At 46.1% G+C, this 27,574-nt stretch overlaps 1 protein-coding gene across 2 annotated transcripts in view; it reads left to right on the plus strand.

The window, feature by feature from the left end:
• dph1 (diphthamide biosynthesis 1) overlaps window positions 1-27,574 on the plus strand; it is a 466,448-nt gene that overhangs the window by 330,594 nt on the left and 108,280 nt on the right. For both annotated transcript variants that reach the window (XM_068008460.1, XM_068008461.1), the window contains one exon: window positions 21,344-21,500. In XM_068008460.1, the coding sequence (XP_067864561.1) occupies window positions 21,344-21,500 (157 nt within the window). The remainder of the gene's footprint in view (window positions 1-21,343; window positions 21,501-27,574) is intronic.

Genomic DNA, 27,574 nt, shown 5'->3' on the forward strand with positions numbered 1-27,574 from the left:
GATGTCCCAAAACGCTTCACACCCAATGAATTACTTTTGAAGTGCGGCGACTGCTGCATAGACAAACGGGGCATTGATTAGCACACAGCAAGATCCCACAAAGAGCAGTACGATATACGACCAGTTAATCTGTCTTTGGGAATGTTGGTCAGGATACTGGGAAAGCTCCCTGCTCTTCTTCAAAAAGTGCCTGAGCAGCAACTGAAGCCTCAGTTAACAGCCTCGTCTGAAAGACAGCACGTCTGACAATGCAGCACTCCCTCAGTCGGCCTAGAATAGGGCCGAGAAATTTTGACTTGCGCCCAAGATGGCGGCAAAGTTGGCGGAGCAACGGTTCAGTGCGCCGTTCCCTCCTGGCCTGAGGCCCGAGCCAAATTTGGCATCGGGCCTCATTTAACCGCTGCTGGCCAGGTGCGGTCGCCAAACTTCCCGGCTACAGCCGGCTGATAGGTTGGGCCTGAGGGGGAGGGGGTCGGGGTCGGGGGGAGTTGTTTGCGATCCCGGGGCACTCCAGCTTCAGGGCCCACAAAAATAAAAAACTGAAAATTTCCTGGACCTTTTTTTTTTGAGCAGCATTTCGCATACGGTGTCCTAAAACCAGCATAGGACCCCTCCCGATTTGCATATTTATGGAGCCTATTGCTTGTCCCAGGCGGGCACCCTGGACGACTAAAAGTCGCCTGAGCCAATATGGCGCCCAAGCGTAGTTCCAGCACGGCAGATCCGGGAATGGAATTCGGAGGTTTAATGCCAATTTTACACCGGAAATTCTGTGAGTTGGATTCCTCTCCCACGTGCTTAAGTCCTGGAATCCCGCATCCTCCTGACTCAGAAGTGAGAGCGCTAGTAACTGATCAGGGCTGACACTGAGAAAAGGAAATCATCAAATTCAGCTCTGTTTATGAGAAAGACTAACTAGTTCAAGTCATAGGGGAGATGAGGAGAATTTTCTTTACGCAGTAATTTATTATGGTCTGGAATGCTCTGTCTGAAAGGGTGGTGGAAGCAGATTCAATAGTAACTTTCAAAAGGGGAATTGGATAAATACTTGGAAAGGAAAAAATTTGCAGGGCTATGGGGTGGGACTAATGTGACAGCTCTTTCAAAGAGCTGGCACAGGCACAATGGGCCGAGTGACCTCCTTCTATGCTGTAGGATTCTATGGTTCAGTGATTAAATGCACTGCCAGGGGTGGTACTGATTTGAGGGGAGCAGATCCAATTCCCATTCTGTGCTGAGTTAGCTGAGGGTCACTTGGGCAGATGGAAGGAGGCCTCAAAGAAACAGAAAGAACTAAAAACCGGGTCGGCCTGATATTGGCCTGCATGGCCCTGGTCTGGGGAGGAGAACGTGTTTGCTCCCCCATCACTGTCCAGCTGGAGAGTGCACAGTGACTGGAGAGTGGCCCTCTGTGGCCTTCAAATAGCCCAGTAGTTCACGCACAGGCGGCCGAGATCGGAGCGTGGTACAGGAGGGCTTCCAGGGCCTCGCTGCCTCTCCACCTCCCCCTGTATCCCAGGAAAAATCGGCACCTTCAGGGGAGCAAGTAGGAAAAATTGTTTTTGAATAAACCAAAGCTAAACAGTACTTTGCTGAGCTACACACAAATAAAACTGGTGATTACTCCTGCTTAAAGTAATTACATCTGCTAATCCGGTAATAGGTCAGATGTGGGTTTGACATTCAATCGATCCAATAAAGGAACAGCCTTTAGTACAAACTGTTCTCATAATCCATTACTTTTCCTTTCCCTGGCAGAATGAATTGGTGTCTGGGCAAACGATGGCTTTAAAGATATTAAATGGTTTGGGCCCTGCACTTGATATATCACAGTATGTAAATCCCGTGGTAATGACACCTTCATCGTATCATCGAGTGATAAATAGAAACCGTGATAATCTTGATAAATGAGATGCAAAGCAGAGTCAAAAAAATAATAAACTGAACCCATGTCTCTGACTAAAGCAGATACGTTGGGAGAGTAATGGCAGGATTAATGGGCCTCTGGTGATAACGTGGTTACACTACCTGGCTCACTGCTGCTCTGTGTTTCATTTTTTCTTCCCTTCTATTTTTATGTTGATTTTTGTCTTTTTTGATTAAAAGAATTGCCTGGCTGGGCTTGTTCCCCTGACTGTGTGGCCTCGGTCTGTTCTTGTTCCACGTGCCAGCGCGGGGCTCAGTGGGGAGCATTCCCGCCTGTGAGTCAGAAGGTCGTGGGCTCAAGCCCCACTCAAGAGACTTGAGCACAAAATCCAGGCTGACACTCCAGTGCCAGTACTGAGGGAATGCTGCACTGTCGGAGGTTCCATCTTTTGGATGAGACGTTAAACCGAAGCCCCGTCTGCCTTTTAAGGTGGACATAAAAGATCCCATGACACTATTTCAAAGAAGAGTAGAGGCGCTCTCCCCGGTGTCCTGGCCAACATTTATTCCTTGACCACCATCACTAAAACTGGTCATTATCTCATTGCTGTTTGTGGGATCTTGCTGTGCGTAAATTAGCTGCCGCATTTCCTACATTACAGCAGTGACTACACTTCAAAATGTACTACATAGAATTATAGGAATTGCTAGACGAGAAAAGATCAAAGTCCATCTCGTTCGCCTTCTACCTTTCTGGTAGTTGCATGATACAATGAAAATGGAGTTGTTGACTAACTGTAGCAATCAATCTCTCTCAATTAGTCTACAACAGACCCAGCCAGGATATGAGGAAAACCCCCAGTGGTGGAGAGCTTTGGGAACCATAGGTCCAAAGTCACCTGTTCCTCCCGAGTCTGCTACACTCACCACATGTCATGTCTTGAATTACTCACATACTGTATCCCAAAATGTTATTTTCCAAAATAAACATTATCCCATTTGTATTTGAATAAATCAATACTAACTGCTTCCAACATCTCCCTGGGAGCCTGTACCATAGTTTGACCACTCGCTTGCTGAAATAATGATTCCGCAGATTAGTTTTGAATTTCTCCCCCTTCGACTGGTAACTCGATTCAGCTGCTGATCACTCTCTATGTAAAGAAGTACTTCCTGATATCTGTTGTTTTCCCTTCACAGCCCTGCCTCTTTGTCCTGCTGCTCTGGCTCTACGTTTCCTATTCCGTTAATTATGTCATATAACCTCTAAGATGTTTCTTTTTGAAGTATAGGAGCTACAGCTTATTAAGTTGTTCCCCGTTTACCGTACATTGAAGTTCTTGTTCTTTTCTTCAAATTGTTCCACATACTTCCCCCACTCTTTCCCCCATCTCTACAACTTCCCCATACCCTACAAGTCCCTCCTCCCCCCCACCCCCCCCCCCCACCCACCCACCCACAAACACTCTGTTCTGCTGACTGTAGCCTCTTGTGCATCAACAACCCCCCCCCACTTTACTCTACATTTGACAGCCAGGCCTTCATCCGCCCAAGTTCCATTCTCTGGAATTCGCTCCTTCTCCACCTTCCCTGCCCCTCCATGCACCCCCTCCCTCCACCTCCCCCTCTTCACCTCCCCATTCCACCCTCCCCTCACCTCTTCCCCCTCACTACCTCTCCCTCTCCGCCTCTCCAACTCCCACCTCCACCTACCCAACTCCCACCTCCACCTACCCCTCTCCACCCACCTCTTCATATCCCCCTCTCCACCACCCCCCCTCCACCTTTTCACCTCCCCTCCACCTTTTCACCTCCCCTCCCTCCACCTCCAATCCCTCCAGCTCCCCTCTCTCCACTGCCCTCCCTCTACCTCCACCTCTTCATATCACCCTCCCTAGTTTCCCCCTCTCCACCTCCACCTGCTCCTCCCCACCTTTCCCCCTCCTCCACCCTCTCTCACCTCTCCCTCCCCACCTTCCCCCTCCTTCTCCAAATCCCCCTCCTTCTCCACCTCCCCTCCCCATCTTCCCCCTCTTCCTGCACCTCCCCTCCTCACCTTCCTCCTCCACCTCCCCCTCTGCACCTCAGCCTCCCCACCTTCCCACCTCCTCCTCCTCCTCCACCTCCCCCTCTCCACCTCCCTCTCCCCCCTCTCCTCCTCCCCCCTTCCGCCACCTTCCCCCTTCCCCTACCCACCTTCCCCCCTTCCCCTACCCACCTTCCCCCCTCCACCTCCCTCTCCTCCTTTAAGACACTAATTAAAACACATCTCTTTTGCCAAGCTTTTTGGTCACTCCTGCCAACCTCTCCTCCTTTAACTTTGTCCCTTTTTCTCGGTCGTTTTTGAAGCACCTCTGAAATGTCCGATCAAACCATTCAGTTGTCAGGGCAACCAAGGATGGGCAATTGGAGGTATCCCAAGAAAAGAAATTTAAGTGTCTTTTATTCTCAATCCATTATAATCCAGATGATTGCTTTTTTTTGAAGTATGTAGGTTTAATTTTCCAGTTCTCTTCCCTTTTGGCTCTGGTGAGATCTGCCGTCACCAGCAGTCAACCAGTACCTCATCAAAGCAGCGCCCTATCAGGTGTGGGCCTGGAGTGCGAGTGGCAGTAGGGGCACACTATTCTAGTCCAAAGTGTCTTTCGAATGAGACATTAAACCGAGGGCCCGTCTGCCATCTCAGGTGGAAGAAGAGTCGGGGAGTTCTCCCCAGTGTCCCGGACAAAATTTAACCCTCAACCAACACCAAAAAACAGATTTTCTGGTTATTATCCCGTTGCTGTTTGTGGGATCTTGCTGTGCGCAAATTGGCTGCCAGGTTTCCTACATTACAACAGTGACTACACTTCAAAAAGTACTTCATTGGCTGTAAAGCTCTTTGCGATGTCCTGAGGTTGTGAAAAGGCAATGTATAAATGCAAGTTCTTTCTTTCAATTCATCCAAAATCCACACACACTCGCCCATGAAACGAGACCAACTCACTACAGACGACGAGAGCTTCTGCCTCTCCTAATGCCAACATCTGTCAGCTGCACAATTATACTACTTTTATTTCCCTGTGTGGGGTCACCGGATAGCGATCTGGAGCAGGAACCCTGATATTTCTCCTCCCTAGCCCAGGGGCAATTATAGGGCGCTTTATTGTCACCCCAGTGATCAGAAATCAGCAAAACCCGACTCAACCGGGCAGTGGGCCGTGCTCTGAATCCTTTGAAAGAGTATAATTTTCCAATTTGAGAAAACAAGCTTGTTTATAACCTGCACTGCTCCTGTTAAGATTAATCTTGCAATAATTGCGGGTCGCTCAGAAATTAAAGCCATGGTAACTGTTTTTTTTGATAATCGCATGTTTTTAAGTGGAATGACCTGTAAAATAGCACAAATAAAAGCAGTATAATTGGCTGCTGACAGATGCTGGCATTAGGAGAGGCAGAAGCTCGAGTCATCTATAGTGAGTTGGTCTCGTTTCATGGTCGGTTAATCCATTGTTGAGTGTCCTCTCGTTGCATAAACTTGACTGTAGGTTGCTGCCCAGTGACCCCTGTTGGAAAGTACATGTGTTTGAACACCAGGTGAGGACAGGATTGGGCTCGGGTGTGACGCCTCCTGCTGCTCACTGTCTACACTCACACAAGGGTAATGGCCACTCAGGCAAAGTATGGAGGCTGCTGGGCACACGGGAGGCTGCTGGGCACACGGGAGGCTGCTGGGCACACGGGAGGCGGCTGGGCACACGGGAGGCGGCTGGGCACACGGGAGGCGGCTGGGCACACGGGAGGCGGCTGGGCACACGGGAAGGTGGTGGTCCACTGATGCCGGTACACCAGAAGGTGCTGGTACACTGAATGATGCCGGTACACTAATGCCGGTACACTGATGCCATGAAACAGGAGGATGTTGGGTACACAGGCTGATGCTGGAACACGGGAGGGTGCTGGTACACAGGCTGCTACCGGTACACAGGAGGATGTTGGGTACACAGACTGTTGCTGGTACACAGAAGGGTGCTGGGTACATTGAACGGTAACATTTAGGACAACTCCCTCATGCCAACTGCAGCAGCTGAGTTTAATCCTGCAGAGTTCCAACCGAGTGAGAGAGACTCGATGTGGCTGTCTCCATGCTGAAGGAAGTCTCTCCATATTCCATTACAGCTGGCTGTGGGAAACGGGGAGGAGCGGAGAGACCAATAAGACAGTGGTCAGCTATGCAGGCCCAGGATACACGGTAGTAATGAAATGCTGATCGTGCTGCCAAATTTAATTTGCGATTCTCTCATTTCAGATATAATTCAGTATTCGAATCTGACAGCACGTAATGTTCATTTGTCTCTCTGCGTTTATGCAAATACTGTACACATTGTCATCTCATATAAACAAAAAAGAATTTGCACCAATGCAGCACAACAAATTACATCAGCCACCTGCAGAGATAGAGAAAGGAAATTGAAATCTTTACTTTTGTTAATGCTTTTAACCTTCTGGTCAAGACCACAGTAAAAAAAATGTTAATAAATTGCATTTCCTCCGGGTAGCTGTTGGTGCAAAGGAAACTTACTCAACCACAACTTACCATTATGTAGCTCCTTTAATGTAGAAAAAATGTCCCAAGGCGCTTCACAGAGGCACATCAGGCAGCAATGGACACAAAGGAGGAGACATTAGGAGGAGTGACCGAAAAACCTGGGTCAGAGGAGGGAGAGTCGGAGGGTTTTAGGGCGAGAATTCCGGAGCGTTGGGCCTAGGCGGCTGAAGGCACGGCCGCCAACGGCGGGGCAAAGGAAGGGAGGGACACACAAGAGGCCAGAGTTGGAGGAACGGAGAATTCTAGGGATATTGTAGGGCTGGAGGAGGTTACAGAGATGGGGAGGGGCAAAGCCGTGGATGGATTTAAACATGAGGATGAGAATTTTAAATTGGAGGCATTTACTAGTAGTTACAAAATTCAGCTTGGGTTGAAGCTAAACCCTTACATTCCTACAGCGGTCACCACTGACCCTGGGCGCTGTCTTTGTTGTGACATTTTCACGGTGGCAACAGCTCAGGAACCATCTTGTTCTGTGGAGAATTTCTTCCCCACTTGTCTCCCAAAGATGTGGTTCATACAATGGTTCCACAGGTACCAGTTAGCGCCTGGTACAGTCCAGTCTATTAATTGTATCTATGTAGTTTATATCAATTAGTGTTAATTGTTTCAGGTGGTGGGTACCAACTGGGGACTCTCTTGTATCCATTTATAGGAGGGAGCTTATTTAGTGGGTGCATGATGTGTACAGATGATCTCTGTGAATAAAGGCTTAGAAACAACTGAATATCAGGCTCTAGTGTACTACCCTTCACCACCAGGCTATCTGACTTTTGACACAGTCCTCTTAATGGGAGCTACTTTAGATCAGAACTAGGATCTTTTACCGATACTTTAATATAAAGACTGGCCTTTTGTGCCTGTCTTTCTCGATGAAGTGTTTAAAATTGCTTTGTGCACAGGGTTCGGTCCTAATGGCTTCTGTCCCAGCATATCTAGTCACGGTAAATAGTGTAGCAGGTCATCCAGAAACATCCTGGTTGAGAAATGGAGCGAAAAGCAAACTGAGTTCCATAAATCGAGAACATGTTGCCCCAAAAATTATTTATTGTTTAAACACAAGATCATTCAGGAGTAGGGGTGCCAACTCTGGTTGGGTGTGTTCCTGGAGGTTTCAACACATGACCTCCCACCTCGAACCGCCCCGCCCCCACACTCCTGCCATTGGTCCATCCTCCAGGTGCACTGCCTTCCCATGGCCAATTGGAAAGCGAGCAGACTCTTTGTTACCCAATTGGATTAATCTTGACTGTTTGTCAAACAGCCTTTTTTTTTCCCCATCTCCAATACTTTTTACAACTAAAAAATTAAACTGTTCAAAGAAAATGAAAAAAAAAACACAATTTTGTTTAACACCCCTGTGATTTTTCCTCCTGGTTTGCTTGCAGCAATGTCCTGGAGATTAACCCTCAATTCCTGGAGATCCTGGAGGGTTGGCAACCTGTCGGAGGTGCCCTCTTTCGGGTGAGGTGTTAAACAGAGGCCCCGTCTGCCCTCTCAGGTGGATGTAAAAGATCCCATGACACTATTTCGAAGAAGAGCAAGGGAGTTCTCCCCATTGTCCTGGCCAATATTTATCCCTCAACCAACATCACTAAAAACAGATTATCTGGTCATTATCACATTGCTGTTTGTGGGATCTTGCTGTGCGCAAATTGGCTGCTGCGTTTCCTACATTACAACAGTGACTACACTTCAGAAAGCACCTCACTGACTGTAAAGCGCTTTGGGAGATCGTGAGGTCGTGAAAGGCGCTATAGAAATGCAAGTCTTTCTTTTTATTCAGGAGTTGGCCCCTTATCTTTGCCAAAGTAAATCGGTGAGAATACAGGGCAGCCTGTCGAACCCTCGTTCCTGCTCTGTGAAAGTTGCCAGTGCAGCCTTTCCATGGCATAGAACTGAGGCTTCAGTTACTCATGGAAATGTGGCTTGTGTTATGCCCTGTCAAGCAGTCGGCCCCATATGCCTCACTTTAATGGCCGTAGATAGATCACATGATAGAGAAAAGAAAGGACTTACATTTTTATAGCACCTTTCACGACCTCAGGACGTCCCAAAACGCTTTACAGCCAATGAAGTACTTTTTGACGTGTAATGTAGGAAACGCTGCAGCCAATTTGCACACAGCAAGCTCCCACAAACAGCAATGAGATAATGACCAGATAATCTGTTTTTAGGAATGTTGGTTGAGGGATAAATGCTGGCCAGGACACCGGGGAGAACTCCCCAGCTCATCTTCGCAATAGTGGCTGTGGAATCTTTTACATCCACCTGAGAGGATCGACAAGTCCTCGGTTTAACGTCTCGTCCGAAAGACGCCACCTCCGACAGTGCAGCATTCCCTCAATATTGCACTGGGAGTGTCAGCTGAGACCATTACTACGGGCCGCATGGTTGGAGGGAGAGTTTCAGAGGCTGATGGTGGATTTCTTCACCAAAAATCAGATTTTATTTTAATTACAATAAAGGTTTTGCCGTACAGGAGATTTTGTTGAGGGTTATACAGATGGGTATAAATAAATGTAAGAGTCTGTGTACAATGTACTGTTGAAATTTTTGTACATATATTGCAGCGCTCCCTCAGTACTGCACTGGAGTGTCAGCCTAGATTTTTGTGCCCAAGTCTTTGGAGTGAGACTTGAGCCCACGACCTTCTGACTCAGGGGTGAGAGTGCTACCACTGAGCAACGGCTGACCCCATGACGAGACGTGCCACTTGTGCTGTTCTACATCAGCAGCAGTTCCTAGTAGCAAAAGGATGCTCACTCGATTGCAGCAGCTAAGCAACAGGAGGAGGTGGGGGGGGCTGGGGGGGGAGACTTTTGTGCAAATAGACTGTACACGAATCCCCAAATCAATCACCTCGCACTCTCTTAATGAAACCTGCTGCACAGATGATTCATTTCCCTGTTTGCCACAACGTGCGTGGAATTGATTGTAATTTATTTCTCGGTGGTAATTAAAGTGGCTCAGCCCCCTTGTTTTGCTGAATGTGTAGCTCTGGTTCACCCCATGCTAATTTTACCCTGGATAAATTGCAATTCAATTACTTTCCCTATTGGCAATATTGTTGTTTCACAGTCGGGGTGGTTCGGCAGTCTTGCGCTTCCAGCACGGACTTGCATACCCGCGATTTCCCGCGATGTACTCCCCTCCCCTGCTGGCCGCACTGGATCGCACAATGCAAGTTGTTGTTGTTGAATTTACATATCTGAAAAATATCTCAAAGTGCTCCATCATAAATGAGTTATTTTGAAGTGCAGGGATTGTTATATTCACCTCAAAGTGACTCATCAAATGCACTCTATTAATTTGCTTGTGTTCCAATCCCTGCATAGCCTCGCCCCTCCCTGTCTCTGTAACCTCCTCCAGCCCTACAACCCTCCAAGATCTCTGCGCTCCTCCAATTCCCGATGCCTCTTGCGCATCCCCAATTTTAATCGCTCCACCATTGGCGGCTGTGCCTTCAGCTGCCTAGGCCCTAAGCTCTGGAATTCCCTCCCTAAACCTCTCCACCCCTCTACCATTCTCTCCTTAAAGACGCTCCTTAAAACCTACCTCTTTGATTAAACTTTTGGTCAACTGTCCTACTAACTCCTCATGTGGCTCAGTGTCAAATTTTGTCTGATAACTCTCCTGTGAAATGCCTTGGCATGTTTCTCTGCGTTAAAGGCGCTATATAAATGCAAGTTTTTGTTGTTCTTCTGGTTCATGACAGTTTATAGTCACCTCAAGCTGCCTCATCAAATCCACTCGATCAATTTGCTTCATTCTTCTGTTCCTTTAATCCAAAAAAAGTTTCATTTCCTCCCCAAGGTTTGCACCAGTCCCGAGCCACAAAGTGGTAGAGGACAAAGCCACTGTACGTGGAGGAAGAACTGCATCTTGATGCAAAACCAATAAAGCCCGATACAAGTTTGAATTCTGACTTCCAGCGATATCTAGGTCACGTCATCTGAATGTGGCCTAAATCTTGGCATCTTAGAATTGAGAAATGTGAGAAAACTGGGTCAAAATAAATAATCTCGATGACAGAACATGTTTAAAAACAATCGAAGGGAATGGGAGGAGAGGGATTGATGATAAATTGAAGGAGTGACAAAGAAAAGGGAATCAAGAGAATAAAAACGCAAGTTGAGAAGTTGAGAATGTTAGTTAGGAAAAGTTGCAACTGAATCTACAGTGCTTTATTTTGCTAACTATATTTTTTATTTGTTCTCGAGATGTGAGTGACGTTGGCAAGGCCGCTTTTACTGCACATCCCTTGGTGCCCTGGGATGGTGGTGTCCCTGTGGTGATGGTGTTGGATAGGGAATGTCAGGATTTTGACCCAGTGATGATGAAAAAAGCAATACTTAAAGAAAGAACTTGCATTTATATAGCGCCTTTCACGTCCTCAGGGCATCCCAAAGCACTTCAAAGCCAATGAAGTATTTTTGAAACGTAGTCACCGTTGTAATGTAAGTAATGCATGAAGTATATATACGCACTCATTAACTTCAACTTCCTGTAAGTGTTGCACTTACTTCTTGTAACACTTTCCCTGTCACACTTCATTAGTAACACGCCTATTGTTGTAAAACAGCATGTCCTCTGACTCATACAAAGATCTGCTAGTATATATAAAAAGAAATTATGTGTAACACAACCATCACAGTCCAGACATCACATTTTATTATAGATGCAAAGCAACTTAAAAAAAGAAAGCTAGTCATTGACCTGAAACCTGAAATTTACAAGCTCTTTCCGATCTAGACAAGTTCCTGACAGCGCAACGATTAAACTCTGATTGACCTGAGCCTGTGATAACTTAACAATTAAACTTTGCAGCCTTAAGGGGACACAGTTTCCCCTTAGCAGCAGAGTAATATATTGTGCGTTACTTGATGGAACACTTCTGGCCCTATAAAACGGCACATCATCTGACTCACTGTGAGCAATGCCACGGGATATCTCCTGGTGGCAAATGAAGCCTCTGCACTGAATTCGATGATGTTACTTGCTGGCATTTCATTCCGTTAACCTATCCACACTGAGGTAACTTACTCAAGCATCTCGATTGCTGTTGTAAATAATAACCCACCATAATTAACTTTGCTGAATGCTCCCTTCCCCCAACCCCCCTCCCCCACCTCAAAATCAATTCCGCGCTGGTTAAACTTTATCGAACGTACACTGAGGTTAAAATCAAGTGCATTGGCAGCAAAGGTCATGGGACGAGCCCAGAGGTTACAAGGGAAAGGATGAGGTCTCAGCCAGTCTCGCTCAGCGACTCTGAATTGTTTTATTTTGTAAATTATACAAGTCAAAGAGAAATTGTGCTTTTATACTTTAAAGGAAATTAGTTTTGCCTCTGAGAGTTAATTAGGAAGAAAGGAACATCAGCTCTTCATCATTTTACTGGTGTTTTAATGACTCCCTTCAATGTTAATATTTTATTGTGATGAAAGTTTCTTAAATGTTCTTGGATGGAAACAAAGAAGGAAGAAATTTAATATGTGCGGCAGCTAGATTCAGACGTGTTTAGGATTTTATTTTCTTGCTTCATGAGTACACACAAGGAAGACGTTGTGAGGTCTGTGCAGCTGTGAGTTTAGTAATTCCTCGAGTTTCACAGTTACTCAGCCCAATTAGTATTAGTCCGGTTAGTGTTAGTCTCACAGTTACTCAATCCAGTTAGTGTTAGTCTCACAGTTACTCAGTCCAGTTAGTGTTAGTCTAGTTAATGTTAGTCTCACAGTTACTCAGTCCAGTTAGTGTTAGTCTCACGGTTACTCAGTCCAGTTAGTGTTAGTCTCATGGTTACTCAGTCCAGTTAGTGTTAGTCCAGTTAGTGTTAGTCTCACGATTACTCAGTCCAGTTAGTGTTAGTCTAGTTAATGTTAGTCTCACAGTTACTCAGTCCAGTTAGTGTTAGTCTCACGGTTACTCAGTCCAGTTAGTGTTAGTCTCACGGTTACTCAGTCCAGTTAGTGTTAGTCTAGTTAATGTTAGTCTCACAGTTACTCAGTCCAGTTAGTGCTAGTCTCATGGTTACTCAGTCCAGTTAGTGTTAGTCCAGTTAGTGTTAGTCTCATGGTTACTCAGTCCAGTTAGTGTTAGTCTCACGATTACTCAGTCCAGTTAGTGTTAGTCTAGTTAATGTTAGTCTCACAGTTACTCAATCCAGTTAGTGTTAATTCAGTTAGTGTTAGTCTCACAGTTACTCAGTCCAGTTAGTGTTAGCCTCACAATTACTCAGTCCAGTTAGTGTTAGTCCAGTTAGTGTTAGTCTCACAGTTACTCAGTCCAGTTAGTGTTAGTCCAATTAGTGTTAGTCCAGTTAGTGTTGGTCTCACAATTACTCAGTCCAGTTAGTGTTAGTCTCACAGTTACTCAGTCCAGTTAGTGTTAGTCCAGTTAGTGTTAGTCTCACAGTTACTCAGTCCAGTTAGTGTTAGTCCAATTAGTGTTAGTCCAGTTAGTGTTGGTCTCACAGTTACTCAGTCCAGTTAGTGTTACTCTCATAATTACTTGCTCCAGTTAGTATTAATCCATTTAGTTCTTACACCCCTCTTTCTATTAAAGACCCAGTGCTGTGAATGCTGCACTTACAAATAAATGATAATGAGATGAATGACCAGTTAATCTGTCTTTGGTGATGTTGGAGGAATGAATTTGGCCAGGAAGCCTTTTCGTCTTCAAGTAGTGGCATAGGATCATTAATGTCACCTGTACCAATGAAACGGGCAGACGGGGCCTTGGTTTAGCATGTAATCTGAAGGACAGCGCCTCTGAAAATTTAACACTCCCTCAGTAACACCAAGTCCCATTCACCCACCCGGTGTCAAATTTTGTTTGATAATCGCTCCTGTGAAGCGCCTTGGGACATTTCACTACGTTAAAGGCGCTATATAAATGCAAGTTGTTGTTTTTGTACTGCACTGGAGTGTCTGCTTAAATCATGAGCTCAATTTATGTCCTCCCTGCTGCTCCTGTGTCCTCTTTTGGTGTCGGAACCCTGGTGTCCTGCTGGACTCTTGAGCAAAGCATTTCACCCTGCACTTTGGTCAGTTGTCAAGACTGCATTCTTCCACTTCTGGAGCATCGCCGCACTGTGCTCCTGCCCCTTCCCACCACTGCCGAAACCCTAACCCACCTCTGGGATTGACTTCAACTTGTTCAACACTCTCCCCACCACCCCCCCCTCCACCCCCCCCCCCGTCTTTGCCCCACTTCAATCTTTCGCACCATCCATGTTCTCTCCTGCACAAAGTCTCACGAACCCAACACCATCCCATTCCCTGACAATGCCTACTGGCTTCCTGTGCACCAGTAAATCAATTTGAAGACCCTTGTCATCATCTGCAAATCCCTTCTTGGTCTTACTCCATCCTATCCGAAGGATTTCAGATAATTAGCAAAAGAAGCAGAGGGGAGATGAGGAGAATTTTTTTTTTGCGCAGCGAGTTATGATCTGGAATGCACTGCCTGACGGTGGTGGAAGCAGATTCATTAGTAACTTTCAAAAGGGAATTGGATAAATACTTGAAAAGTAAAAATTTGCAGGGCTATGGGGACGGAGCAAGGGGGAGTGGGACGAGTTAGATAGCTCTTTCAAAGAGCTGGCACAGGCACGATGGGCCGAATGGCGTCCTTCTTTGCTGTAAGAGTCTATGATCTTCTGTAACCTGTGGGCGTCTCCTCCTTCTCTGAAACTGGATTACTGTGTGTTTCCTGCTCCAAATTCGGATCTCTCGAATTCTCTGCTAAAACCACTTGGCTTTCAATACCTTCCTTCCTACCTTCTAACACCTCCTAAAATTCCTCCCTGTGGACCATGTCTATGGTCTGTCACTGTCCCCAGTCTTCTGTCTTTGGTTTTGCTTCTCCACCTTTTTCCTCCTCATTAAGTGCTCCGATCGTTTCTTTTATGTGAGGAGCACTGTGTAATTGCAAGCTGTTGTTCCGCAAGTGAATCCGCAGTTACGTGACTTCCTGGAAGACCTTTGCCTGGAAGATTCATTTTCCATCTAAGCCCAACATTGTCACTGACTGAATTGCAGTTACTCACCGGATGCATCAGGACAGACGAAGATAGCTTCAGAGTCATCAACGTTTAAATATTAATCAGATGCAGAGGGGCTGCAGAAGTTGGTATTATTCACTGAGAACTATTGCAGTGCAATAAAGCACAGCACATTGTAATAGCGCACAGCATAATACAACACAGTGTAATGGAGCCCGACGCAGTGCAATAGAGCACAGCACAGTGTAATAGAGCACAGCATGGTGTAATAGAGCACAGCACACTGCATTAGAGCACAGCAGACTGCATTAGAGCACAGCACAGTATAATAGAGCACAGCGTAATAGAGCACAGCACACTGCAATAGAGCACAGCACAGTGCAATACAGCACAGTGTAATAGAGCACAGCACACTGCAATAGAGCACAGCACAGTGCAATAGAGCACAGCACAGTGTAATACAGCACAGTGTAATGGAGCACAGCACACTGCAATAGAGCACAGCACAGTGTAATGGAGCACAGCACGGTGTAATAGAGCACAGCACAGTGCAATACAGCACAGCACAATGCAATACAGCACAGTGCAATAGAACACAGCACGGTGCAATAGGGCACAGCACGGTGTAATGGAGCACAGCACGGTGCAATGGAGCACAGCACACTGCAATAGAGCACAGCACGGTGTAATAGAGCACAGCACAGTGCAATACAGCACAGCACAGTGTAATACAGCACAGCACAGTGCAATACAGCACAGCACGGTGTAATGGAGCACAGCACAGTGCAATACAGCACAGTGTAATACAGCACAGCACAGTGCAATACAGCACAGCACGGTGTAATGGAGCACAGCACAGTGCAATACAGCACAGTGCAATAGAGCACAGCACAGTGTAATAGAGCACAGCACACTGCAATGGAGCACAGTGCAATGGAGCACAGCAGAGTGCAATAGAGGACAGCACGTTGCAGTAGAGCACAGCACACTGTAATAGAGCACAGCACAATACAGCACAGCACAGTGCAATGGAGCACAGCACAGTGCAATAGAGCACAGCACAGTGCAATAGAGCACAGCACAGTGCAATAGAGCACAGCACAGTGTAACGGAGCACAGCGCACTGCAATGGAGCACAGCGCACTGCAATAGAGCACAGCACACTGCAATAGAGCACAGCTCACTGCAATAGAGCACAGCACAGTGCAATACAGCACAGTGCAATAGAGCACAGCACAGTGTAATAGAGCACAGCACAATGCAATACAGCACAGTGCAATACAGCACAGCACAGTGTAATAGAGCACAGTGCAATAGAGCACAGCACAGTGTAATAGAGCACAGCACACTGCAATAGAGCACAGCACAGTGTAAGAGAGCACAGCACAGTGCAATGGAGCACAGCACGGTGCAATAGAGCACAGCTCACTGCAATAGAGCACAGCACACTGCAGTAGAGCACAGCACACTGCAGTAGAGCACAGCACAGTGTAATAGAGCACAGCACAGTGTAATAGAGCACAGCACAGTGTAATAGAGCACAGCACAGTGCAGTGGAGCACAGCACAGCGCAATGGAGCACAGCACAGTGTAACGCTGTGTAATAGAGTGCACACTTATGGAGCTCACAAAGACAAAAGCTGAACATCCCTTCAATACAACATCATGCAGTCTGATACAATACAGCACAGCCACAATTCAGTGCAGTACAACATGGTACAGTGCAGCCCAAAACACAGCGCATAGCACACAACGAATTTGATTGTTGAAGGGATAAGTGTATATTCATTTGAATTGCCGTATAATCCTAAATGACACTGAGAGAGAAATGCATACACTTACTGACCTTCCTTTGCATCTTGGTCTATGCTTGAAAGCTAGGCCGCAGTTAGAGTACTGTGTGCAGTTTTGAGTGCTGCATTATAGAAAGTACATTAAAGCCATAGAGAGCAAACAGTGTAGATTCACCAGGATGATGCCAGGGATGGAAACTAGACTTATGACAAGAGACTTGAGGTATTGAATATAGTTCCACTGCAGTAAGGCTCAGAGGAGATTTTATTAGAGGTTTTTTAAAATTCTGAAGGGTTTTGATATTGTGAATACGGAGAGACTATTTCCTCTGATTGGGAAGTCAGTGATGAGGGGTCATCAATTTAAAAATTGTCACTGAGAGAGTGAGGAGAGAGGTTAGGAAAAGTTTCTTTAAACAGATGTTTTTTTTTTGAGATTTAACGCTTTGCCAGAGGTACTGGTTGAGGCAGAGACCATTACATCCTTTAAGGGAAAATTGAATGAATGTTTGAAGCAGAGGAAGATTCAGGGCTGTGGGGAGAGAGTGAAGCAGTGGGATTAGTTTTGGATTGCAATAGCAAAGAGCCGGCAGAGACGTGACGGGCCAAATGGCCTCCTTTTGTGGTTCTACCATCTGAGGCACCCTGGGAGAAAATACTTTGAGGGGGACTCATTCCAGTGGAATCACGAGAGCTGCCCACGGCCCCCTAACCCATTTCAGGATGTCTTCCAAAAGCTGGCAGTAAGCTGGGTCAGTCGCTCAATGACCTCTGTGGTTCTGAGCCGCATAGGAGAAAGTGCCAGATCTGATTCCTGGCCTGTGCCAAGTTTACTGATCTCAGTGCCTGCTCAAAAGGACGAGAGAGAATTAGTGAAAACAAAATCAACTGGATTATAAGTGAGAATGGATGACTGAGAGAGAACATAAGAATATATAAGAAATAGGATCAGGAGTAGGCCATATGGCCCCACGAGCCTGCTCCACCATTCAATAAGATCATGGCTGATCTTCGACCTCAACTCCACTTACCTGCCCGCATCTCTTGATTCCCCTAGAGTCCAAAAATCTATCGATCTCAGCCTTGAATATACTCAACGGCTGAGCATCCACAGCCCTCTGGGGTAGAGAATTCCAAAGATTCACAACCCTCCGAGTGAAGAAATTTCTCCTCATCTCAGTCCTAAATGGCCGACCCCAGAGAGGGAGAGAGGGAAACACGCATGGAAATAGAGAGACTGGGAGAAATAGAGACTGGGAGGGTGAGATGTAAAGAGAAAGAGAGAACGAGACAAAGAGTGAAAAGTAGATAGATTCGGTGAGAGGGAAAGACTTAACATAGAGAGAGAGGAACAGAGAAAGAGAGACTGGGAGAGAGGGAGAGACTGAGGCAAGGAGAGAGAGAAGGAGAAAGAAATACAGAGACTGAGATTGTGAGGTGGGAGATTGAAATCGAGAGCTAAAAATAGACAGCGGGAGAGAGGGAGGCTGAGCGAGAGAACATAAGAAATGGGAGCAAGATTAGGCCATACGGCCCCACGAGCCTGCTCCGCCATTCAATAAGATCATGGCTGATCTTCGCCCTCAACTCCACTTTCTCGCCCGATCCCCATATCCCTTTATTCCCATCGAGTCCAAAAATCTATCGATTTCAGCCTTGAATATATTCAACAACTGAGCATCTACAGACCTCTGGGGTAGAGAATTCCAAATATTCACCACCCTCTGAGTGAAGAAATTCCCCCTCATCTGAAAGAGAGGCTGGGAGAGAGGGAGACTGAGGTAAGGAGAGAGAGAAATAGATGCTAAGGAGAAGAGAGCGCGACTGAGTGAGAGGCTGTGTCATGAAGTCCTATTAACAACCCATTAATAGCTTTTAGTGGTATTAAAATTGAGAGCTTGAAATGGAAAGGCAGGATATGCATCCTCCGTAGGGATATGGCCAGCTCTCACTGCACCACTAATTTTAATGTATTGGGCCTATTACTGAAGTAGTACTTTCTGGTTAATGAGGTACGGCAGTCTTGGCCAGCGTAAACATCGTGATTCTTTGGCCATTTAGCAAAATGTTCAAAAAATGCCACTGAATTTATACTTTGTTAAAACATTCTTCCCCTCCTGCTGATTCTGGGCGACAGTTCGATAGAGTCCAACTGCTGTCCACTCCTTGACCACTCTTCACGAGTAAGTCGGGATAGTCAGTGGGGGGGAGAATCAAAGGTGAGCCCACTCCTGCCCCCACGTGTGAAGTTTCATCTGGCTATTTGGTTACAGGAGGCATCTCTGCCATGTTCAATCCTCTCCACGCTTCCTGGAACTCTCTTCCACAAACGGCAATTGATACTAGCTCAATTGCTAAATTTAAATCTGAGATAGATAGCCTTTTGGCAACCAAAGGTATTAAGGGATATGGGCTAAAGGCGGGATATGGGACAAAGGCAGTATATGGAGTTAGATCACAGATCAGCCATGATCTTATCAAATGGCGGAGCAGGCACGAGGGGCTGAATGGCCTACTCCTGTTCCTATGTTCCTATGTTCCAGCAGGCAGTCATTGGACAGTGATCAGGATGCAAATCCATCACATCACTATGGAGAAAGAAATAAAGAAAAATAGACTTACATTTATATAGCGCCTTTCACAACCTCAGGATGTCCCAAAGCGCTTTTCAGTCAGTTAAGTACTTTTGAAATGCAGTCACTGTTGTATAGTTGGAAGTGCAACAGTGAATTTTGCGCGCAGCAAGATCCCACAAACAGCAATGGGAGAATGGTCAGATAATCTGTTTTATTGAGGTTGGTTGAGGGATAAATGTTGGCCAGGACATCGGGGAGAACTCCTCTGCTCTTCGTCGAAATGGTGCCATGGGATCTTTTACATCCACCTGAGAGGGCAGACAGGGCCTCGGTTTAACATCTCATCCAAAAGATGGCACCCCCGACAGTGCAGCACTCCTTCAGTACTGTTGACATAACAGCAACAGCGTATTATGGAGATGTAATAATCCTGTATATGTTGTCGCATCCCCATAGGTACTAACTATTGTTTACTGGTAATTAGCTGTTAATTGTAAGTGGATAAATCTGCAGTGATTGAGTTACATTTGTTAATCCTTCAGTGTGAGCGTTTCATGTGTCGGTGGGACTCAGGCATTAACCTGCGGCATCTGCTGGGCCTCACCACAGCTGGCAAAGAAAAGCAGACTGGAAGCTGAAGGAACGGCTCCCGCTCAGCTGCACAGTAAACTCCGCACGCAGCCGCCGAGCGCCTTCCAAGCTGTGATCTCCTCTGAGGGTGCAGCTGATGGTTATAAACCGCTCAGGCTCCCGTTCCGCCTCAACGGTTTGTTCGACGTCCCCTCGATCGGATTACTTGCCTCCGAGGACTCCACTAATTCTGCGTGTAACACATTCCCAACTCTCTCTTATCCCGCGTCGATTGGCGGGATTTTCCTGCGCTCTGTGACTTTCCCATTGACAATGCGGTGAGTGGAAGCCGGGCGCGACCCCTCGCAGGACAGGAAATCAGGCCGCCAGTCATCTCAGCCCAATACAGGGTTTATTTTAAAAATTCTTTCTCGGGATGTGAGCATCCCTAGGTGCCCTGAGAAGGTGGTGGTGGGCCGCTGCCACCTTCAACCGCTGGTAGCGGATTTGATACATAGAATCATAGAATGGTTACAGCACAGAAGGCGGCCATTCGGCCCATCGAGTCCATGCCAGCTCCATGCAAGAGCAATCCAGCTAGTTCTACTCCCCCACCTTTTCCCGGAGCCCTGCAAATTTCTTCCCTTCAAGTACTTATCCAATTCCCTTTTCAATACCATGATTGAATCTGCCTCCACCACCCCCTCAGGCAGCGCATTCTAGATCATAACCACTCGCTGTGTAAAAAGGTTTTTCCTCATGTCGCCTTTGGTTCTTTTGCCAATCACCTTAAATCTATGTCCTCTGGTTCTTAACCCTTCCACCAATAGTTTCTCTCTATCTACTCTGTCTGGACCCTTCATGATTTTGAATACATCTATCAAATCTCCTCTCAACCTTCTCTGCTGTAAGGAGAACAACCCCAGCTTCTCCAGTCTGTCCATGTAACTGACGTCCTTCATCCCTGGAATCATTTTAGTAAATCTCTTCTGCACCCTCTCTAAGGCCTTCACATCCTTCCGAAAGTGCAGTGCCCAGAACTGGACACAATACTCCAGTTGTGGCCAAACCAGTGTTTTGTAAAGGTTCATCAAAACTTCCTTGCTTTTGTACTCTATGCCTCTATTTATAAAGCCCAGGATCCTGTATGCTTTTTTAACTGCTTTCTCAACCTGCCCTGCCACCTTTAAAGATTTGTGCACATATACCCCCAGATCTCTCTGTCCCTGCACTCCTTTTAGAATTGTACCCTTTCGTTTATATTGTCTCTCCTCGTTCTTCCTACCAAAATGTATCACTTAGTGTTTTTCTGCATTAAATTTCATCTGCCACGTGTCCGCCCATTCCTCCAGCCTGTCCTCTTGATGGCAATCTCCTCACTGTTCACTACAATTCCAAGATACAACGGAGTTGGATTGCTAGGTCACATCAGAGGACTCTTAAGAGTCAACCACATTGCTGTGGAACTGGAGTCACATATAGCTGCAATGTCAGAGGTGCTGTCTTTCGGATGAGAGGTTAAACCGAGGCCCCGTCTGCCCTCTCAGGTGAATGTAAAAGATTCCATGACACAATTCGGAGCAGAGCAGGGGTGTTTTCTCTGGTGTCTTGACCAATGTTTATCTCTCAACCAACACATAAAAACAGATTATCTGGTCATTATCTCATTCCTGTTTGTGGGACCTTGCTGTGCGCAAATTGGCTGCCGTGTTTCCTACATCACAATAGTGACTACACTTGAAAAAGCATTTCATTGGCTGTAAAGTGCTTTGGGATGTCCTGAGATCATGAAAGGCGCTATATAAATGCAAGTTCTTTCTTTAAAATATAATATAAGGAATGGAGGGGGTATTGTATGATTGAATGCTCAAGGGCTAGGCCATTGAGGTAGGCTCTTTTCCTCTTTCACCTTCTCATTGACATGTGTTCTCTGATGTTGCAGGTACGATCCTTACAGCAAAGTCTTCTCCCGTGAATACTACGATCACGAGACGATGCAGGCAATCAGAAAGGACGCAATAGCGACAGCTACAAAGGCAAAGATGTGGGGCCTGATTCTCGGAACTCTTGGACGGCAAGGATCCCCCAAGATCATGGAGGTACAAACGTCACTGCGACGGCTGAGTTGGAAATTTGTAATAGAAGCCATTAACCTGGTAGTTTAGAGGTTAAAATGCTCACTTAACCATCCTTCGATCATCTGGTCTTTCCAAAGCTGATCGAATATAAAAAGTGTGTTGAGTTTGCCCATTGGGTATCCAGTCGGGCAGCGGGTGGGATGAATAGTTGCAGGACTTCACAACATGCTGCCAGCACAGCCTCGGCCTATGTTTCGATGTAGGAACAACATTTCGATCCATTTTGGCCAAAAGTCTGCAATATAGATCCAATTTTCCAGGAGACAGTTTGACATTGGGATGTCCTGAACCCAGACCTCTCAGGAGGGGCAACATCTGCTCCTTCTACAACAGCAGGTTAACAGTGAGTTACAGCCCATGTGACAGAGTCAAACAGTCTTCCATTAAAATTAAATGGCAGGCTAGAAATTGTAAAGTAGAAAATGATTGTTCATGTTTCACTCTGAATCACTGAGAAGTGATTAAGAAGTAGAAAAGAGGCCATTTCCTCAATAGCAATTGAATAGATTTAAGAACTGATTCTATAATCGCTTTAGGAAGTCCAAACGTGCAGTCCTCATAAACCAAGTTAGGACAGTTTTCCATATTCTTTATTCTCTGTGCCCAATTTCCTGCAATACTCCCCAGCTCCCAGCCCTTTGTCCTTACCACTCGTAACCCGCATTGGGCCCAGGTGGGGAGAGGGGGGGACGCAAAGGTCCATTTTTTTCCATTTTCTTCCATTCCCTCCTCCCGCCCCCAGCAACCAGAGTGAGATCAGGAACTCGCTGAGTGTGAATAGGGACCCCCAGTCCGATTGATCAATTCTTCAGCGCGAGGGGCCCTGCACCCGCCACTGGACCGTCCCAAACCATGCAAAGCGCAAAGAGTTTTATTTTAGGAAGTTCTCAGAAGTATGTCAGAACAGCTGGGATCCTTTACTTGTTTCTCACCTCTCTGGCTGTCAGTTTGAGTCTTGGCAAAGGAGGGTAGATGCCAGCATGCCTGTTCTAAGTACACCTGCCAAATTCTCTGTATGAGAAAAAAAATGACTCGGGATCTTGCTTTTCCACATTAGAGCATTTAAAAAAGGTGGTTGGAGAAACAGGGAAGGGATGAGTTTGTTAATCGTCCTGTGATAGTTGAGTCGTTAATGTGGCTCGTCTTTCAGAGAATCGTTTTTCACTCTCGTCGCAGATTTACAGTCTGTACCACACTGGGGCTGATCCCAGGAAAGGTCAGTCAACACTAAAGAGCTCTTTCCTCTCTTAGTTTGTCTTTGTACTGTTGCCAGTACAGAGAGTCCTGGAGGTTTTGCCTTCAGGGTTAAACAGCAGGAGACACTCTAAACCATCTGCAGCATCTGTTGTATCCGCACGGTTTTTTTGAGATGTAGCCTTAGAAAGGTCTCATTTTTTTTTTCCATCTGTGCTTTAACAGGGTGATGGTGATGGGGAAATCTCTCTTATCAGGGCCAGAGTGATCTCCTGGAGTAGTTTTGATCACTTTGGGGAGGTGGGGGGGGGGGCGGAGAGGAATTTCCCAGATTTCTTTCCCACCCCCCCCAAATTGGCCTGAGTTTTTAGTCTGATTTTTCGCCTCTCCCAGGCGATCACATGGTTTTGGGTGGGGTAGAGAGTGTATATATTGTGATGCACAAGGTATCACAATTGTGTGGGACAGGCTGGATGGACCAGAGGGTCTTTTCCTGTCCGTCATTGTTCGTAAGTTTGTAATTCTGGGGAATGGAACTTCCTTACATTCCCTGGTGCGTTTATACCGTGTGTTATGTCAGAAATATCCAAGAGAGCTTCACATGCAATGAAGTATTAGCGTGGAGTGCAGCGATTGCTGTTACGGGGGCAAATGTGTACAGCAAGATCCCTCAAACAGCAATAACAACAACTTGCATTTCCATAACGTTTTTAACGTAGTGAAACATCCCAAGGCACATCAGAGGAGCATATTCAGACATATTTTGACACAAGCTAAAGAATGAACCAATGGGATGAACGATTAGTTCATTTGCTTTTGGTAGCCATGGAAGGGCGGGATGTTAGCCCGGGTACAGAGAGAAGTCCAAGCTCTTTGAATAATGCCATGGAGTCTTTACATCCACCTCAACGTAGCGGACGGGCCCCAATTTAACATCTCATCCGAAGGACATCAACTTTGAGAATGCAACACTCCCTCTGTACTGCTTTGAAGTGTCAGCTTAGATTATAGCTCATACTCCTAGTATGGAACTCAAACTCAATGCCAGTCACCCCCAGATCAGTTACAGGATGGGTCGAGGCAGAGTAAAGTGTCCTTCGCTCTGTTTCTTCATCCTACCCTCAGAAGCAAGGGAGCGCCAATTGGTGCTGAATTGTAGGCGCACTACAGATTTGTGTCCCCTGGGAGCAGGATGGAGACCATCCCAAACCTGTTTCAATCAGGACCCCCGCAGGCAGGATTTCCATCGGATGGGAGAGTCAGTAACCTGAGATGAGGTGCCGAGTGACAGCGAAGGATTTTTGCCCACTGGGAGATGGGAAAGTATGAGGAATAGTCAACGGTCACTTCCCCTTTAAGCGGAGGATCGGGAGTGGCACCATAGGGGGCCTGAGAGCAGGCTGCCCATCTGCCTAACGTAGTATTGTATTTCAGGCACAAGAACACCTAGTCCATCTAGTCTGTCCATCCTATGATCCCCCCTTTCTTCCCTGTCAGACAACTCAATGTCATTTTCAGAGCTATGGGGAAAGAGCAGGATAGTGGGACTAATTGGACAGCTCTTTCAAAGAGCCGGCACACGGACGATGGGTCGAATAGCCTCCTACTGTGTTGTATGATTGTATGATTCATTTATAAAATCCAATGAGAAAAAGCAAGGGATCTGTCACCGGCAGTGTACACACTTCCATCGTATAATTGGATAACCCTTCTCGCCAGGCCCTGCAGGGAATGGAAGATTTAAATCGTGCTCGAGATCAGAGAGCTATCACACTTACTTTTTTGTCATATTAAAAAAAATGAGAAACCAATAGCCACACGATTCAGTTTAACCACATAGTAGCTTTTGATAAAAGGAAAATAATAATTTTCCTAATCTCCGATTTCTGTTATGTTATGCGACCCCCCCCGCCAAGGGAAACATTTTAAACCCATTCATTAGTCTGGATATAGGCTCTCGAATCTTTAATGAAATTGATATGTCTTTTTTTTTTAAATTCCGGCTACATTCTGCCTGACTAGACTTAATGACTAGTCTCTGCTAGTCTGCACGCCCATTCATTCCAGGCTTCATTTAGCCACTCACCCAGGAGCTGAGAGCAGCCAAACAATTAGCAGAAGCCTAAACGCTTCTATTCAAAAACCCTTTATGAGGTGGGGGGGATAGATTCAGTCAGCTCCGCTCTCATTAAAACAGCTCAACAGAGAGATGACTTTCATTTCACGTTGTCGCTTTGATAATTCCGCAATTAATTTTTTTTTTCTTATTTATGAAGCGAGGGTGCATTGAAGTGACCTCTTCAAAGCCTTCTCTTCTCTTTTCTCTCTCTCTCTCCGTTAATGGCAAGGATCAGGCAGAAGAGTTCTACAGCTGCTGATAACCTTTTTATTTTTTGACTGCTTCTGAATGGGGTTCCCCCCCTCCTCCCACCAACATGCAAGAAAACTTTCTCTGCTTTAATGACTGTCCGCGAGCTGCTGCTTTGATCATTCGAGAGCAACTGGAGGGTCCCAGGGAAAGGCTTGATGAATTGGAAGCACAATAATGAGAGTCAGCTGTATTAAGAAAGAAAGACTTGCATTTATATAGTGTCACCTTCTGACTCAGAGGCGAGAGTGCTACCTACTGAGCCACAGCATTAAAGGATGAACTTGTCTTCGTTCAGAAAGCAAGACGTGCGTTTGCATTTATATGGCGCCTTTCCTGACCTCAGGACAACCCTAAGCGCTTTACAACAATTTAAGTACTTTTTGAAGTGTAGTCACTGTTGTAATGTGGGAAAATTTGTGCACAGCAAGGTCCCACAAACAGCAATGTGATAATGACTAGATAACCTGTTTTTAGATGTTGGTCGAGGGATAAATATTGGCCAAGACACCGGGGAGAACTCCCCTGCTCATCTTTGAATAGTGCCATGGGATCTTTTATGTCCACCTGAGAGGCCTCGGTTTACCATCTCTTCCGAAAGACGGCGCCTCTGACTGTGCAGCACTCTCTCAGTACTGCACTGGAATGTCAGCCTGGATTATGTGTTCAAGTCTCTGGAGTGGAACTTGAACCCACAACCTTTCCACTCAGAGGGGAGAGTGCTAACATCTATCCTAAACTGCTGTATTATTTATAAATTCTTAAAAAAACACGCACCTCTCACAATATTACCTAAAATGCCCACTAATGTACGTTACGCACCCAGTCATGATGTTTTTTGGCAGGTGGGAGGCAGGAATTTTTTTTTTTGTTTCGTTAGTTTGTTTCTGAAGGAAGAGAAGTATCAGTGCCAAGAAGGCCTGGAAACTTTCTCACGTCTCATTCCCAGTGTCAACATCGGACACTCCCAGGCTTGGTGTAACGTGGATTAGATGCAGAGCAAAGCTTCCTCTCCACTTACTGCCCCAGCGTTAACATTTTTCCGTTTCACACACCTGTCCTCCTGCTGAGTGAGATTGCCAGCTTAAGATCATGGTTAATTATCATGGTTAATTCTGAACGTCCCTCATGGCATTTGTCTCTCCTACTCTGCCTGGCCGATTATCCCAGTCATTTCTCACTCCTTAAGTAAAGAAGTTCTTCCTCATAACTGTTTCAAATGTACTTTTTGCCAATTTAAATTGGTGTCCTCTTTTTTTTTATTCGTTCATGGGATGTGGGTGTCGCTGGCGAGGCCGGCATTTATTGCCCATCCCTAATTGCCCTTGAGAAGGTGGTGGTGAGCCGCCTTCAACCACCTCGCCCCCTCACGCTCCCACCATTGGTCGTCCAACACGTCCATCCCTGCAATGCACCGCCTTCCCATACCAAGTGTAAAGTGAACAGACTCTTTGTTACTCGATTGGATGATTCTTGACTATCAATCAAAAAGCCAATTTTCCCAACTTCAATATTTTCACAACTAAAAAATGAACGTGCTCAAAGAAAATCAAAACAACATACAATTTTTTTTATAGCCCCTATGATTTTTCTCCTGGGGGTTGCTCGCTGCAGTGTCCTGGAGATTAGTCTTTTATTCCTGGAGACTCCAGGACAATCCTGAAGGGTTGGCGACCCTTTGTCCTCTGGTCCTATTGCCTGGCTTTCTTAAGCTGGGTTGAATTTATCTGTCCCGTTTTACATATTTAGATCTGGCCTCCCTTAAGTACCTTCTGTCTCGACTGTAGAGCTGTGCTTCTCGAATCCCTCCCCATAGATCATCCATTTTACGCTTGATATCAGTTGGGTGGTCTCCTCTGCACCCTCCCCATGGACATATGTCTTTTTTGTACTGTGGTGACCAAAGCTGACCCATGGCCCATTCCTGACAACAGATCACCGTCGTGGACTCTCTCCTCAGTTTCTTTAACCCCTTGAGGGGAGGTTAAAAAACACAGAGATAATTGCCCAATGATGAGACTCTGTGACACCCCTCCCCGATAGAAATTTAACTTTAAGCTGCAGTTTCAGCAAACACCTTGGGTTTGTGCTACACAGTTTTGCGGAGTTGTCTATTGCTCACGAAGCGCTAGGTTGAATCCGACATTCATTCCATGCATGGCCCTTATATCCTCACATCCCTGAGGTGAAAGGTCAGTGTTATATCCCACAAGCCCTTTCTGCTGGTGTTCGTTCAGGAGCATAACAACTATCAGGAAAAATTGCTCATCATTTTTCGAAACAATAACAACAACTTGTATTTATATAGCGCCTTTAACGTAGTAAAACGTCCCAAGGCGCTTCGCAGGAGCGATTATCAAACAAAAATTGACACCGAGCCACATAAAGAATTAAAGAGTAGCAAAGAGCAGAGCTGCTGAAACAGCAACAGATGTACTGAATTGCAAATGAACAAACCCCTTAATCCATTGCC

Source organism: Heptranchias perlo, chromosome 28, assembly GCF_035084215.1.
Source record: "Heptranchias perlo isolate sHepPer1 chromosome 28, sHepPer1.hap1, whole genome shotgun sequence".
NCBI classification, from domain to species: Eukaryota; Metazoa; Chordata; class Chondrichthyes; order Hexanchiformes; family Hexanchidae; genus Heptranchias; species Heptranchias perlo.